Source organism: Alosa pseudoharengus, unplaced genomic scaffold, assembly GCF_046254945.1.
Source record: "Alosa pseudoharengus isolate Yale_2024_CS ecotype anadromous, Long Island Sound unplaced genomic scaffold, YU_APseudo_1.1 YU_APseudo_1.1_scf_23, whole genome shotgun sequence".
Lineage (NCBI taxonomy): Eukaryota > Metazoa > Chordata > Actinopteri > Clupeiformes > Clupeidae > Alosa > Alosa pseudoharengus.
Genome location: NW_027468685.1, coordinates 20,863,030 through 20,878,122, shown reverse-complemented (window position 1 = coordinate 20,878,122; position 15,093 = coordinate 20,863,030). Strand labels below are relative to the sequence as shown.

General features: G+C 41.7%; 1 protein-coding gene and 2 long non-coding RNA genes across 3 annotated transcripts; 1 reads left to right on the top strand and 2 right to left on the bottom strand.

The window, feature by feature from the left end:
• Positions 1 to 3,314: 3,314 nt before the first annotated feature.
• On the bottom strand, positions 3,315 to 5,075 carry LOC143140169 (uncharacterized). The gene is made up of 4 exons (XR_012990556.1): positions 4,997 to 5,075; positions 4,195 to 4,298; positions 3,844 to 3,979; positions 3,315 to 3,741 (listed from the first exon to the last, which is right to left on the bottom strand). It is a non-coding gene; the product is annotated as an uncharacterized LOC143140169 (long non-coding RNA).
• A 521-nt stretch (positions 5,076 to 5,596) lies between these two features.
• Positions 5,597 to 10,833, bottom strand: LOC143140867 (uncharacterized). The gene is made up of 4 exons (XR_012990692.1): positions 10,638 to 10,833; positions 10,259 to 10,314; positions 6,727 to 6,876; positions 5,597 to 6,542 (listed from the first exon to the last, which is right to left on the bottom strand). It is a non-coding gene; the product is annotated as an uncharacterized LOC143140867 (long non-coding RNA).
• A 657-nt stretch (positions 10,834 to 11,490) lies between these two features.
• On the top strand, positions 11,491 to 15,054 carry LOC143140866 (tapasin-like). The gene is made up of 8 exons (XM_076301998.1): positions 11,491 to 11,685; positions 11,856 to 12,044; positions 12,328 to 12,576; positions 12,726 to 13,085; positions 13,361 to 13,684; positions 14,144 to 14,245; positions 14,385 to 14,413; positions 14,586 to 15,054. Exons 1-8 carry the CDS (start codon positions 11,622 to 11,624, stop codon positions 14,595 to 14,597), a joined length of 1,329 nt encoding a protein of 442 aa, XP_076158113.1. The 5' UTR covers positions 11,491 to 11,621; the 3' UTR covers positions 14,598 to 15,054.
• The last annotated feature ends 39 nt before the right edge of the window (positions 15,055 to 15,093 follow it).

Below are 15,093 nucleotides of genomic sequence, written 5' to 3'. Positions count from 1 at the left end.
GATATTGCATACAGATAGAGTAAATTCACATTCAAGCAAATGTAATACTGTACTACTAAAACATAATTTCATATGTTTCAGATCGCTTTTTTATAACTATGCTGTAATCTTTTGGGTATTTTCACATCTCTTTCACTGGGTCAAGTGTTGCTTTTACCTTCTACTTTGGCCACGGTCTCAGGGTTGTACTAACTGTTGTGTGTACTGGCTTAAGTGTGAATTTTATATCTATCGACAGTAGATCAACCTTAGCTGGGAGGATTTCAGGTCCATTTGATGTTTTGAATTGATTGTCTTTGCCATGGGAATGTTATTGTGAGTATTATTTACCACTGTAGAGTTTGATGGGACCAGGTAGATGGACCCAGATGTATTGCATGGCATCACCATGTCCTCTGACAGCAACCTCCCCTTGTAAACCTCCAAATCTGGTATGTCCACAAACTGTTGATAATAAATTGATGTAAAAAAAGCTACATCATTACATCAGCATACACATACATCAGAATACCATTATAGACCTATACTAGATTAAGGTAATGATTAGTCAGTTGTTGCACCCCAAAAGGGAGGGAGATTTAACTGTGAGAGACTTAAAAGCAAGCCTGGGCATTAACATGTTTGTGCAGGCAACGTTTCGTGTCTTCTTCAGGCAAAAATAAATAAATAAACAGAAGCCTGAAGAAGACCCAGCAGGGTCGAAAAAGAAACGTTGCCTGCTGTACAGTGTTGCGGACATTATATTTTTTCATTTGAGTAAGTTTTTTTTGTCCTGCACCTGCCAGAAGGTGGGATGTGCACACAATAACTTTTTGCTGAACATTAACATGTTTGTAGCATGCCTCAGATCCAACAAATCATCACATTTCTTGCACTGTATGTGGGAAAGGGAGAGCGCAATAACCTCACCTGGCCTATGTATTTCTGGAAGCTAATGTGATAGTGCCAAGATGTGGAACTAATCCATGTTCTGTTTCTATAAATTCCTACTTGTAAATGTTTCTGTAGCAAAGGGAGGGCAGTCCTATGGACCAACAGCTTGTCCTCCATGTCAAACAGCCAGACCCCATGGTATGGTGGAGTGCACGTCCCTCCCCTCGGAAAGGGCACTGGTGCGTTTCAGGCACCCCCGTCGTACTTCACCCATGCCAAGGTGACCCACACACTAATGATTTCAGGCACCTTTCAGGCAACCCCGCTTTAACCATCTCTAGAGTGGCTCTCAGGGGCCAACATTTCCTGGGGGGTCCGTCATACGACCAACACCTTGATGCACCTCTGATTGGCCTTCTGCCAAGCCTTCCCACTCTGATTCCAGGCAATCTTGTGGCAAGCACTTCCATTTAAGTGACTTCATAATTTTTATACTTATAAACGTTTTTTTTTAATTTATTACGAGGTACATACAGCTTCACAATGCTGCACACTTGAGCAATCACAATCACACTTAGTTACAGGTCACAGAATAGACCACTAAAAAGAATAGAATAGGAAACAAGTTCAAGTTCAAGTACTTTATTGTCATGTACTCAAAATAAATTATAAGTAATGCTGTTTGTTCAAGAGACAGCTCAACTTAAAACAGCTCAGCAGGGGGGTGTAATGGAAGGGGGCTGTACCTGTGTGTGTGGATGGGATGAAAAGGTTTGTGTGTGTGTGGGAGGGGGGGTGATAAAATGGTGTGTGTGTGTGTGGGAGGGGGGGGGGGTGTAATGGGGTGTGAGGGAAAGGGGGCTGTACCTGTGTGTGTGGATGGGATGAAAAGGTGTGTGTGTGTGTGTGGGGGGGGGGTGTTGATGTCTGTGTGTGTGGGGTAATGGGGTGTTTGGATGTGAGGGATGATGAAATGGTGAGTGTGCATGGGGGGGGGGATTAATGGGGGGTGTGAGGGAGTAGGGTGTACATGTGTGTGTGTGTGTGTGTGCGTGTGTGTGTGTGGGGGTGATGAAATGGTGTGTGTGTGTGTACGCGGGTTAGGTGTGTGTGTGGGGGTGTGAGGGAAGGGGGGCTGTACACGTGTGTGTGGATGGGATGAAAAGGTTTATGTGTGTGTGTGTGGGGGGGGTGTTGATGTCTGTGTGTGTGGGGTAATGGGATGTGGGGGGGAGGGAGATGATGAAATGGTGAGTGTGCATGGGGTGGAGGGTGGTGTGTGGGTATGGTTTGGTGTTGGAGGGTAACTGAAAAGGTATATTGTAGAGGGGATTAATGGGGTGTGTGAGGGAGTAGGGTGTTGCTGTGTGTGTGTGTGCGTGGGGGAGGGGTGTGTGTGCGTGGGGGAGGGGTGTGTGTGTGTGTGTACGCGGGTTAGGTGTGTGTGTGGGGGTGTGAGGGAAGGGGGGCTGTACACGTGTGTGTGGATGGGATGAAAAGGTTTATGTGTGTGTGTGTGTGGGGGGGGGGGTGTTGATGTCTGTGTGTGTGGGGTAATGGGATGTGGGGGGGAGGGAGATGATGAAATGGTGAGTGTGCATGGGGTGGAGGGTGGTGTGTGGGTATGGTTTGGTGTTGGAGGGTAACTGAAAAGGTATATTGTAGAGGGGATTAATGGGGTGTGTGAGGGAGTAGGGTGTTGCTGTGTGTGTGTGTGTGCGTGGGGGAGGGGTGTGTGTGTGTGATGAAATGGTGTGTGCAGGGGTTTGGTCTCTGCATTTATCCCAATCCGTGAATTAGTGAAACACACACAGTGAGGGGGGTGTTGGGTGTTGATTGTGTGCGTGTGGAGGGGGATGGTGGGAGTGTAAACTGTTCAGCTTCAACATGACGCACACTTGAGCAATCACAATCACACTCAGTTACAAGTCACAGAATAGACTATTAAAAAAAGAATAGAATAGGAAACAGAACAACAGTGTAAACTGTTAAGCTTCAACATGACACACACTTGAGCAATCACAATCACACTCAGTTACAAGTCACAGAATAGACTATTAAAAAAAGAACAGAATAGGAAACAGAACAACAGTGTAAACTGTTAAGCTTCAACATGACACACACTTGAGCAATCACAATCACACTCAGTTACAAGTCACAGAATAGACTATTAAAAAAAGAATAGAATAGGAAACAGAACAACAATGTAAACTGTTAAGCTTCAACATGACACACACTTGAGCAATCACAATCACACTCAGTTACAAGTCACAGAATAGACTTTTAAAAAAGGGGTTTGGGTTTGATTCCTGCGGTCACCATTCGCCCTTGACCAAGGCACTTTAGCACAAGGAGTGATTAACGTCAAAAAAATCTAGACTGGAGTAACTCAACATTTGACATCTCCGATATGTTAAGTGTTCTAAAGAAGTCAAATAGCAAAAAGCCTTATCGTTAGCAAATTGATAGCCAAGGAGCCAGAAGTGAACACGCATGTATGGCTATAAAAACTGTGCCTTCATTTTACAACTAAACACGAGAAAATACTTTTATAACCCTTGAGCCAGCTCCTTACTACTTGATCTCAATGGTAATGCAGCGTTTGTTTGCACCTCCAAAAGCATGGCGTACCTGGTTACCTCCCAAAAACGCCCTTAAAACGCCCACAAATACCTGTATGTGTGGAAGAATGTTTAAGCGACATAATAATAAACTGACTATGTTGTGTAGTATACATATCGACATCTAAATGGAATATTATATGAAACTCATGTAAAGAGCGTAACCAAAATAATGTCTTGTAAGCATAGTCAATTAACATTACACTCGAAAGGGAGGTTATTGGTCCTCCATCCACAGGATCTTGTTCTGGAATACAAAGTGGTCATGAAGTAAATTTTCTGATATTTTGCACTGCTAAAGTGAACAAATTTGAGATACAATTTGAAAAACAACGCAAGATGTACTTACCTAGGACCACTGAGGGATCAGAGGGTGGGGTAGTCACGGAGGAGATGAAGGCAGAAGGGCAAGGGGTGGGTGTAGAAGAGATGGGAATTGGGTTGGGTGTAGAAGGGGTGGGAATTGGGATCGGACCAGAAGCAGCCTGAAATGAAACAAACTTTACATAACACTCATTTAAGAGCAACACACAATTGTGAGGCGTTCTCCACCTAAACATACACAAAGGTACTTTAAAATGATTTGTACTGTCTCCTTCAAGCCTTACGAAGTATCTGTCAGACTGACATCCTGTCAACATCTTTAAGTTATTGTAGAACGACTTATGGGGTCAACTAATGCTTAATAAGGTTTACTCACTGGACGTCTATGCCTCTTCAGAGAGGGAATGCGGTCCAAATCGAGACCATGTAGGTCTCTCTTTGTGAAGCATGAAGAGGCCACTTTCGCCAAGGTTGGAATATCTGAAAGAGAAAAGGGTTCAGTAATTACAGGCAACCTTAAACACAGGCATCCCAATATTTCTTTAAAAGAGTCTAGGTCTAAAAACCTGTGAGAAATCTATGTCTGAGTTTAAATCTTACCAATTGAAAATAATCTAGCATTGTAGGAGATGTCTCAATGCCTAACTGATAATGTATAGTTACTGTTATGCTGATGTATCATTGAATGTATAGTTACTGTTATGCTGATGTATCAATGAATGTTTTGAATTATTTTATCATTATCTTTTGGTGAATGAGTCTGAATATAGTCACATTTTGCGTTACCAATAACCCCACGTATTATCATAGATAGGTGGCTGACTGTACCAAGTAAACACAGGACGTCTCAGACTACAGACACAGAAACTATTATCATTATCACACCGGCTACAATATACATTTAACTTATTAATAACGTGAAAGCGTCAAGTTAAAAATCGCCTTATTAATTCAATATAACGCCTATCACCCATAGTTCATGTGTGCAAAATGCAATGTAAAGTAGGCCTAGTGTCAATACACTAGTCGTTTAGACGATATCATTGTTATTAGATGATATCGATCGTTTTTAAAACATCTCAAAACAAAGCCATGACTCATTGTAAATATCAAAAATGAAGATATGGGAGGTTTATTTGGAGATTCACCACATCCATCACGCCAAAATATAATCCTACCTCGTTTTCTTTTATCCGCCATTTTCAAATATGCCGCGATTGTTAGAGGAAACGGAAATACGAGCCTGTAGGAATTGAACGAATCGCATTGCGACCTTTGTCAGTACACGTGTCAGTACACGATCCGTACCGCCTGCCAGATCCGTTCTGCGCATGTGCATAATCTCGCGCATGCGCAGAAGTTCAACGTCTTTTACGATGGTTTACGACACTACATGATCGGTTCTACGCTTGCGCGATTGTCAGTATTACCTATCCAGAGAACGAGAATGTATAATAAGTCAAGTTAACATTGTTTGTAGCAGTAATAAAGTTCTAATAGTTAAATGTACATGTTTTAAGGAACCAACGGAAATGTATGGAGGCTACCCACATAGCAAAGAAGATCGAATCAACGTTGATTGGTCAGGGTTGCGTTTCCTAGCTGCTAACTAAGTTAGCATCTTAGCTGGTTGCAATGCAATTTCCGCATTGCCAACCAACTAACAGGTTAGCAACTATTAGGGAAACGGTTTGTCAGACGACCGAAATTCAACGATGAATCAACGGCATGAAAACTCAAGTGACTCATGGACTCAATGACCGTTTATCAATATCATTTTATTGCATGCATAAATAACAAATCCTTCAAGGCCATAGAGCATGAGTGTTCATCCTTTTGAAGATGCTCTGCAACTTCTGACTTACCACACTAATAGGCTACAAGAGACTATTCACCGTTCAATATTTTTTTTTAACTACATAAGTACGATCTTATATAAATAACACTTAATTTTAATTCATGTAACATGAAAAAATACATCAGGTATTGTATGCAATTTCAAGCCCATAACATTTTCTAATGTTTTCACAACTATAACATTAAGCAAACAGCTCACGATTGCTGCCCATTGCATGAGTACACTGTACAAAGAAATAGTCTATAAAAGGTTTTTGCTGTAATACGTCATCACTGGACATTTTTGAAATAGTGTTAAAATACCGTCACACCCCTACCTGACAGTCATGAGTACTTTGGTGGTTTGGTGCAAGGCTATTAGACTAATGGCCTCCTTACACCAAACAACTTTGACAAGATTTGGGAAAGATTCTTCAAAGATTGGAGTCTTTTGAGTAAAGCTTGAATGGGGGCATTAGTTAAAATACTACAATCTTTTAAGAATCTTTCCCAAATCTTGTCAAACTTGTTTGGTGTAAGGTGGCCATTAGACGTTTCCCCTCCCACTCAAGCAATTAGGACGCCTTTCACACTGCTCCTGCTTGACCTATCCCTTCTGGCAATTTCCAATCAGAGCCATGCAAACATTTTCATCTCACAGAATAGAGTGTGCATGCCTCTCTCTACAAACCATGTGCAGTGGCAGAGTCATAAGCCTCAAAAACATGGCCAAACTTAGATGTCTAATGTCAAAACATGATTTAGATAACTTATTGATGCATTCATCTCCAGTAGGGTTGACTACTGCGATGGGCTTTTCCATTTGGTGTCACTGGGCCGAGTCATCATCTACTTCTTTGGCTTCATGTTCCGAGTCCTTGGGCTTTTCTGTGAAAGAGAATCACCTGGAGTTGACCATTTTTAATGCACTTTATTTACACCAATGTATTATACGTTTTTATGCAGTGGTTTGACACTGACTAAAATAGGAGAAATAAGTCACCCTATAAGGACTTTCCAACTTTTTCAGCTAAGGGTTACATTATACATAAAAAACATACGGTGAACTTACAACATGAACTGTGCCATCTGACAATTTGGGGTGGCATTTTGTCATTCTATGTCGTTGAGTGATTTATGTGTCCTGGGGGGGCTTGGGGGATTTACGTGTACTGGGGGGTCTTGGTGGACTTGGTTGCACTGCACCTTCTGGTGGTGTGAACTGTTAAATGAGAGTGTGTGAGAGAGAGAAATAGGACAGACAAAATAATTTATTAGAATAATATTACTACAGCATTAAAACAGAGTATCATCATCATAATCACCATCATCATCATCATCATCATTCATACACTGTAATACTGATTAGAAAAACAAAAGGGCAAACGCTAAGAATCGTTAGGTCATAATCCAATAAATACTCTGATGCATCTGTGATTAAAGAGAAACTATGCAGTTTTGGCCATTTCTTTTCTGTTTTCTCACTTTTTGCTGGCAGGTTTCTCTACAGAGCTCCCCCTACAGCCTCAGAGTATATGATTTACGACACTCCGTAAATCTGTCACGACGAATGTCTGAGAAACTCCATCGCTACCTTGTTCTAGGCGGTACATTCTAATTTTCACGTTTTAGTAGAACTAAAGCACTCATTTTCAGGTGCTTGTTGACAGCCATGTCAAAGAACAGGAAACTGGTTTGCCGACTACAAGTGAGCTTTTGCTCAGAGCACATACAGCCTATTTTATCAACTCACAGCTTTTCTCTGCTTCACTGAAATCACTCCTGGCACTGTCTTGTTAGACAGGGACGTGCACTGGTGAAATAACGTTAGCATGGAAAATAGTCTCTCCAGACATATTTCTTACATTCCACCCAGATGAGAAAATTAGCTAAATGTAATACATTTTAAGACCTTAAAAAATGTATATTTTATTTAAGACGTTTTAATACTTTTTAAGGATCCGCGGAGACCCTCTATTGCTTCTAGTGGTCATACCTTATTTTTAGGATCAGTTGAATTGTTTTGAGATTTTTTTTGTAACAGTCTTTAATATGTTAGATATTCATGACATAACTTGTTTGTGGTCCCTGCAAACCATATGTTTTATTTTTCCTCTTTAGCATTATAAACAATAAATGAAACTGGAAACAATTGAACCAGGAGACTTTGTCACAAGACAAAAAAGATGTCTCAAAGCCCATTAGATTAACATGAGCCTACTGCGGTTTAGATTAGAAAGAAGGCGCAAAAGTCCGGCAGAGTTCCGTGCAAAAATTCCTTTAATGACTACATAGCGCAAAGCCTGAGTGGATCGCACGATTGCACTCCCGAACAAAGGTAGAACTCTCTTACTTATACCCCTTCAAAATACTGACACAACACTACCCCGAACGAACTTTTCACCTTAAGTTTATGGAAAGTTCAGGGGTGTACAGTATAGAGTGATCACAGGTCATACATTGTGCATGGGTTAAATATCGTTCGCCCCCCTGCACTCTCCTACTGGTTGTTATGAGTAGAGCTCGCCCTGTGTACGCGTTATCTTGCAGCTTCAAGGCCGACTTTGGTTTCTTCAAAAGGCCTAGGCTAAGGCAGCATGAGACACAGTGCAACAAAATGAGACACAGGGCAGCAAACAGAGACATAGGGATACAGAGCGCACGTAGGGGGAATTCTGGTAGAATAGCTTCAGTATGTTAATAGTATTAGTTAAACTTGTTATTTAAAATGTTATAAGAGTATTATGGTTAGGAATAACTTCAGTGTATTACTTGATTATGATTAAGGTTATATGAATACATGCTTTACAGTTTCAAACTCTCTCTCAATGATGTCTACAACCCATAGGATAATTTTATACAACACATGTTTACCCATTTTCCTTGCTGTGGTATGCCACATTATGACCATTGTGATGTTTATTCTTACTACAGGACAGTATTAAAACTTGGATTTGACATGAGGATTTATGTAAGGAGTAATATCCGCTGAGGTGTCCAGATATGCAGAAATAATGGAGGAGACGGAGACAAAGACCTCCCGGAGTGGAATTCTCTCCCAAGTTAATTCATTCCGTATATTGGGACACCTTATAGCTTGTTATTCTGTTTATCTCCCATGTTGCCAGCAGGCATGCACTTATTGCACAAGGGAAATGTAGTTCAGTTTAAAAAGAGGCCGACCTGTTCAATATGTTGTACTACTTTCATTGGTTGCATGGGGAGCTCTAGGGTTCTGATGACGTGGCTAATTGGTGGCGTAATTAGGAGCCGGATAAAACCTGGACCTCCCAGTCCGCGAAAGACCTCTTGCTGGCTTGCTTGCTCGACATCACACTTGCGGCTGCGCTCCCCACTGACACACCTTTTTGCATTACATACATTTCATTATGCTGACATACACCACAGTTTTACTTTGGCATACATTTACTGACTTCAGAGCTATCTAAATGCAAAAGTGCATAGAGGGAGTTATGACAAAACCGTGACTTAACAAACTATAAGCTATATAAGGTAGGCCCTATGCTAGGCCTATTACACAACATAAGTTGTAACTAGGCTATGCTGGCGACCCAAATAAAATCTTCTTTGGGAACCAATGGCTTACAGTATCAAGCGGACTTAAACTGCCACCTCTTGGCGAAAAGTTAATAGTTTTGCATATCAGTAGTAATACATTTCACGCAGCTGCGTGAATCACGGAAAGCGCAAATGAAGTGGACACTTCTAAAAGGGACCCACGGTACAGTAGCTGAATGTCTGTGGCTAAAGCAGCCATAATGAAAGTGTTATCATTGTTTGGATACTTCACACACACATGCTTTTTAATCGCATAGACTACAACTACCAAGCTGGAATCACAGCACATCACTCCCCTCTCACACCCTAAACACGCACTTCGAACAAACAAAAAGCGTCTCAGTCTCATGGTATAGCCATAGGCAAAACTGTATCGGACCGGTGTAATGTTGACAGGCTACTAAATCATCCATCGCAAAGAATGATTTTTGTAGCATGTGCAACAAATATGTGTAGGTACAGCCCTGCCCTGAATACATCTCTCAACGCGGGCTCTAAAACATTTGGTTGTAAATTAAATATTTCAGTCTTTTATTATTTATAAATTTACAAAACACTCCAAACACTCCACACTTTCTGTGGAGTGTTGGAGTATTGTGTGTAGATTGAGATGAGAGAATTGAATTAATTTTAAGATGAGTCTGAAACTTACAATGTGGAAAAAGTGAAGCGCTGTGAACACTTTCCTTATGCACTGTAAATATCCAAAGCCAATTTGGGAAAAGGCTCGAGATATAAAAGTGCATCTAAAATAAATAGAATATTGTGGAAAAGTGTGTTGGTTCAAGTAAAAAAAAAAGAAGAAAAAACATGTTATAAAATTAACAAATCTATCCTTCTGTGTCATTGTTGGCAAAATGATCGGAGGGCTCAGAAGCCCCTAGCATTTTGGGGTGCCCAAAATTTCTAGCGACGCCCCTGACCTCGGTATTTTAAAAATTCAGACTACGACCTTGTCTGGAACATGTGCTGAATAACAGGTCTCTTAACTAACGTTAACCAGTAAAAAAAAGTAGGCTACTTACCGCACATATTTCCATGTCCTTTGGTGAAGTTAATCGTGGCCTTTAGTGGCATCAACCTGATAAATAAATGCATATTATTTACCTTAACCTTAGCCCATAAACCTTCAGATGAAACACAGCAACCTAACTTATCCAACACTTAAGTGTTGGATAAGTTAGGTTGCGGTGTTGGCATGAATAAATACTAGCTAATGCTCAATGCGGTCCCTATTTAAATTACCGTTACTGTTAAGTTAATGATTACCCAAACGGCTAACGATAGCTAACGTTCACTGTTAACAATTGCCATATGCAAGATATAGTGACATTACGTTTAACCAACAATAGCAACATTTTTAAAGACAAAGATACATTGAACATCTGAACGCTGTACTCTTACCTGCACAATCTGTGGACATAATTCGTCGGGCGTAGACAAAATATATTTTTCTGCGAAGTTGGTCTCGTCAAATGTGCCGCTTCTTGGCCGTCAACTGTTTCAAGACATGCGTGGTACAGATATTACAGAGGAATCGTTACGTCTTCTTCTACGTAATTATGCGCATGCGCAGAACGGATCTGGCAGGCGGTACGGATCGTGTACTGACAACCTTGCGCATACTAATGAGGTGGAGTTAACATGTTCTCGCCCTGGAACACGGCCTCATCCATTATGGTTTAGCCAATCAGGACGCAGGGCGGGAGTTTCATAGATGTGACATAGCGTAGAAGCGACTGTGAGACTGTTATCAGCGTCACGGGTTGGCTTCGATGAGAGTGGTTGAAGTAGCACGTCAATAGATGACGGACAAGTGGCTTATTCAATCATATGCAAGCATTTTTTGATTAGGTCCAGCCTTCTGAAACGACATTTCAATGGATCGGTTCCAGATGGATGAGTGGAGCTAGCGGAACGACATTCATCTGGCTAGGGCCAGGTTAATAGAGGTGACCCCAGTGCCTAACATATGGAAGGCATTAAATTAAGATCCCAATGTGCACCGAGATATATTTTTTCTAAAAAAAAATCCCATCCCCTCCGCTAAACTCTAGAAACGCAACCACTAGATGGCGATGAGATTACTTTCCCTCCCTATAGACTGTACAGTCTATGACTACAGTCTATGTTATACACCAGAGCCGTATATAGAGATATACGGCTCTGTTATACACGTACCAAGAGCTCCCCCTAGTGTTTTTTTTCTGTATTTTATCATTCTGGTACGCGCATGGCAGTTTGATATCCTAAAATGAAACTAAAGCGCGAGTCTGGGGAAATCCGGTAGAGTCCGATACGCATTAATAATTTTTTTAGATTGCACTGCCGTGTGCTATTGCATTTTGTTGTTCTTAAAAACTTTTAAAAAACATTACCGAAAGAAACATGACCGATAATGCGATGATTAATGAGATCTTACTTATCACATTGACGTCAGCCTTCATACGTGGTAAGTCGTTAGGACTGAATGTTTTGTACTATTTCCTTACTTTTGCGATGCTCTGAAATAACTGTGAAATGTATTTATAATGCTTCGAGCTTCAGACGACCAGCCCGTTGCGTTTTATAATGCATTCCCAGTGTTTTAAACTAGACCTGAAGTATCTTTTCTTGTTATAGCGTCGTCTGATAATTGTCCCGTGATGGAGTGCTGGTTTGTCCAAGAGAAGCCGGGGAGAGGGGGCTTCTCTGCACCAGTAACACAGGAGAAGTCTCTCATGTACATCAGAACGAACTCCGATGATGCCAGCATTACGCAGTCAAGCCCCCCTGCAGACATAGACCCATCGAGGGTTTACTATGTCACTGGTGAGTGTGTCTGTGTGCGGGTGTGTGTGTGCGTGCGTATGTGTTTGTATTTGTGTACCTTGGAAACACACTGTGCAGTGCTTTTAAAAGCTTGGCAAACAAGAGAGGAGTAGCATGATGGTCATCTCTTTCCTGATCACTTTACCTGACTGGTGTGGATATTAGTACTAGGTACTACAAGTTGATATCTTGACTGACTCCCTGACAAACAGTTGTCAAACACAACTGAAAAACAAAAGTAAAATGGAAAAAAATAATCATATTGATATCCTTTTTTTCTCAGACCCTGCTGCTTCTTTTTGCCATGTTCCCCTCCACCCACCAGAGGGCTCTGTGCAAAAGCCACAGTGTGAAATTAACCCGTTCTTGCCTCAGCCATCCATGGTCCGCTGGGCTGCTTCGCTTACTGAATCCGGCCAAAGCCCCATTCACCTGCAAGCTGATTGGTTCTCAGTGGCTGCACAAGGGTTGGATGGGCAATTGGTAATGTCCTCCATCATGCGTGCACCCTCTGGATCCAAAGAACCTCAAGGTAAAAGATACTCTGCTTCACTGCAATGCATTGCCTATGACACCATCAAAGCCAATTACTTGACCAAAGTCACTAACAGTTTCACTGTATATAGAACCACATACAACGTTGTCTGTGTCTCTTCCTGTCTCTTTTCTATTCCTCCGCAGTCATCCTCAGCATCAGTAGTAGAACTGCAGCTGTTCGCTCTCGTCTGGGTGAGCAGGTGATGCTGGACTGCGGCTTCTGGGTGGACCCCTCCTCTCCGCTCACTGGCTCGGGCTTCTCTGTGGAGTGGCGCTACCAGTTCCGTGGCGAAGGCCGCCTGGTCCTGGCCTACGATGGCAAGAATGACTGGCTGGCTGACACCACCGAGACGGGCACAGCACTGGACTTCAGTGCCCTGCACGAGACGGGAAATGCATCACTGATCCTGGAGGAAGCTCAAGTGCGCCACTCGGGCACCTACATCTGCACTGTTTACCTGCCAAACCTGCTGGCACAGGTAGCACTTGACCTGGAGGTCGTAGGTGAGGATGCTAACCTGTGTTTTGCAGACCAAAACAAGACCAAAATAATGAAATGGTATATACTGTAAGTAGAAATGTACCCATGATGTTACTTCATTCTGTTTGTATTGCTAGTTTGTCATGCTAGTTTTTCTATTGGAATGGATCCATCAGTATTGTAATGATCATGGCAATATGTTAAAAGCACCAGTCATTTATTTTACACACTATATAATCTTATTCTGTCTCTCTCTTTGTGATTATGACTTCCTCTACTCTATCCTACCCAAACATAGAGCCCCCTTCCCTCTCCATCTTTCCCTCCCCACTCCCTCTCATCGTGCCGGGCCAGGCGGTGTCCGTGCAGTGCGAGGCCTCAGGCTTCGTCCCCCTCTCCCTGGAGCTGGGCTGGGAGTTTGTTGGGGCTGACGGCCAGTCACGCTCTCTGGGCCAGGGCAGTATGTCTGGCCACAAGCAGGCCTCGGACGGCACATACAGCCAGAGCAGTCGTTTGGAGTTGGACTCAGCCAGGCTGGGACTGGGCCGCGGTGGGGAGGTGACCTGTGTGGTCAAACACACAGGGGGCACCAGGAAGGCCAAAGTGACCCTCAATGTTATTGGTGGGTGATGTTACTACATCTGTACTTGTATAAGAAAGATGCAGGAGTGAAAACTTGGAATGAGATCTTTAAGTCAATCCATGTGAATGGGTATTGTATATACACACTACCAATCAAAAGTTTGGAGAATTCCATTCCACTCCATTATAGACTGAATACCAGCTGAGAACCCTTTTGCAATTATGTAAGCATATAATGTAATCGGAAAACTGCTGCCCTGATTAAAAAAAACAATGAAACTGATCTCAACTGGTAATCTGTCTATAATGGAGTGGTGGAATGGGAATGTTGAAGTGTCTGAAAACTTTTGACTGGTAGGGTAATTTGTTGGTAAGTTCCTATTAAAATAGGTGCATTCATCCTAAGGTGTTTGAAAGAGCTTATCTTTAAGAGAGTTTTGAGACCAAGACATTTTTATGCATCAAAGCAACACTCAGATCTCTTCTTTTTCTGTGTTAGGTGTCAGTGCTCCTTCTATTGAGGACTCCATGGTGATGGTCGCTGTAGCCTTGGGCCTTTATGGTCTGATAAAGGTGTTTAGTTGGACGTTCAGCTCTACAGGTATTTCAATTGCTGCACTAACAAAGGCAGCCTTGAGTCAGTTTTTCTAGGTCCAAAATATAAAGGAGAATTTAATTCTGCCTACATAATTCTGACGTTTAAAATTCAATTGTTTTAAAATAAACTTCTGTTTCTGCAGTTTCAAGCAATGGAGATACCAAAGATAAGGTAAGCTCGGTCTTCAGTCTATTTATGTTCTCTATATTAACTTTAGTTGTGCCTGAAGTTGTCATTTTAAAGTCCCGTGCAGTTTATTTGTCATTTTATAATATCAGCATGTGCTGTATTTAAATTGTTGCTTTGCGATGTTTAATCACTCTGCTCTGTCTCTCAATTTCAGAAGGAGAAGTGACCTTGAAACCAGCTGGCAATTACGCAAACATAAAATGGCTCTGACTGATGCTTCCTTGCTCAATTTTTTTTTCATTCAGCCTTACGGTACCAATTGTTTGGGTTGTTGAAAAGACGAAAAACAAAGTTGTGAATGATTTCGATCTGTGAAGGTATGAAAGAGTAAGTAAATATTGAATATGCAAATGCATTTGAAACAAAACTTAAGATACAGAATGTTTGTGTATATTAAATGCAGTCTCTTCACAACCTCCCTTGAAATTCCACTGTTTGAGGTGTCAAATTCATTGGTGTCCAAGACAGTAGGCTACTGTTAGTGATGTGACACTGCTAAAGTAAACTTGTAAATAACTTTGACAGGAGAACTGTAAATATTTTCATTGCTAAATAGTTTGTGTTCGCTTGAGTTGTAGCCTATCCACTTCTTTGATTGAAATAAAGTTTAGTTGTCAATCCAATTATTCCTGTTATTTTATAACCACACAGCAAATCCTAAT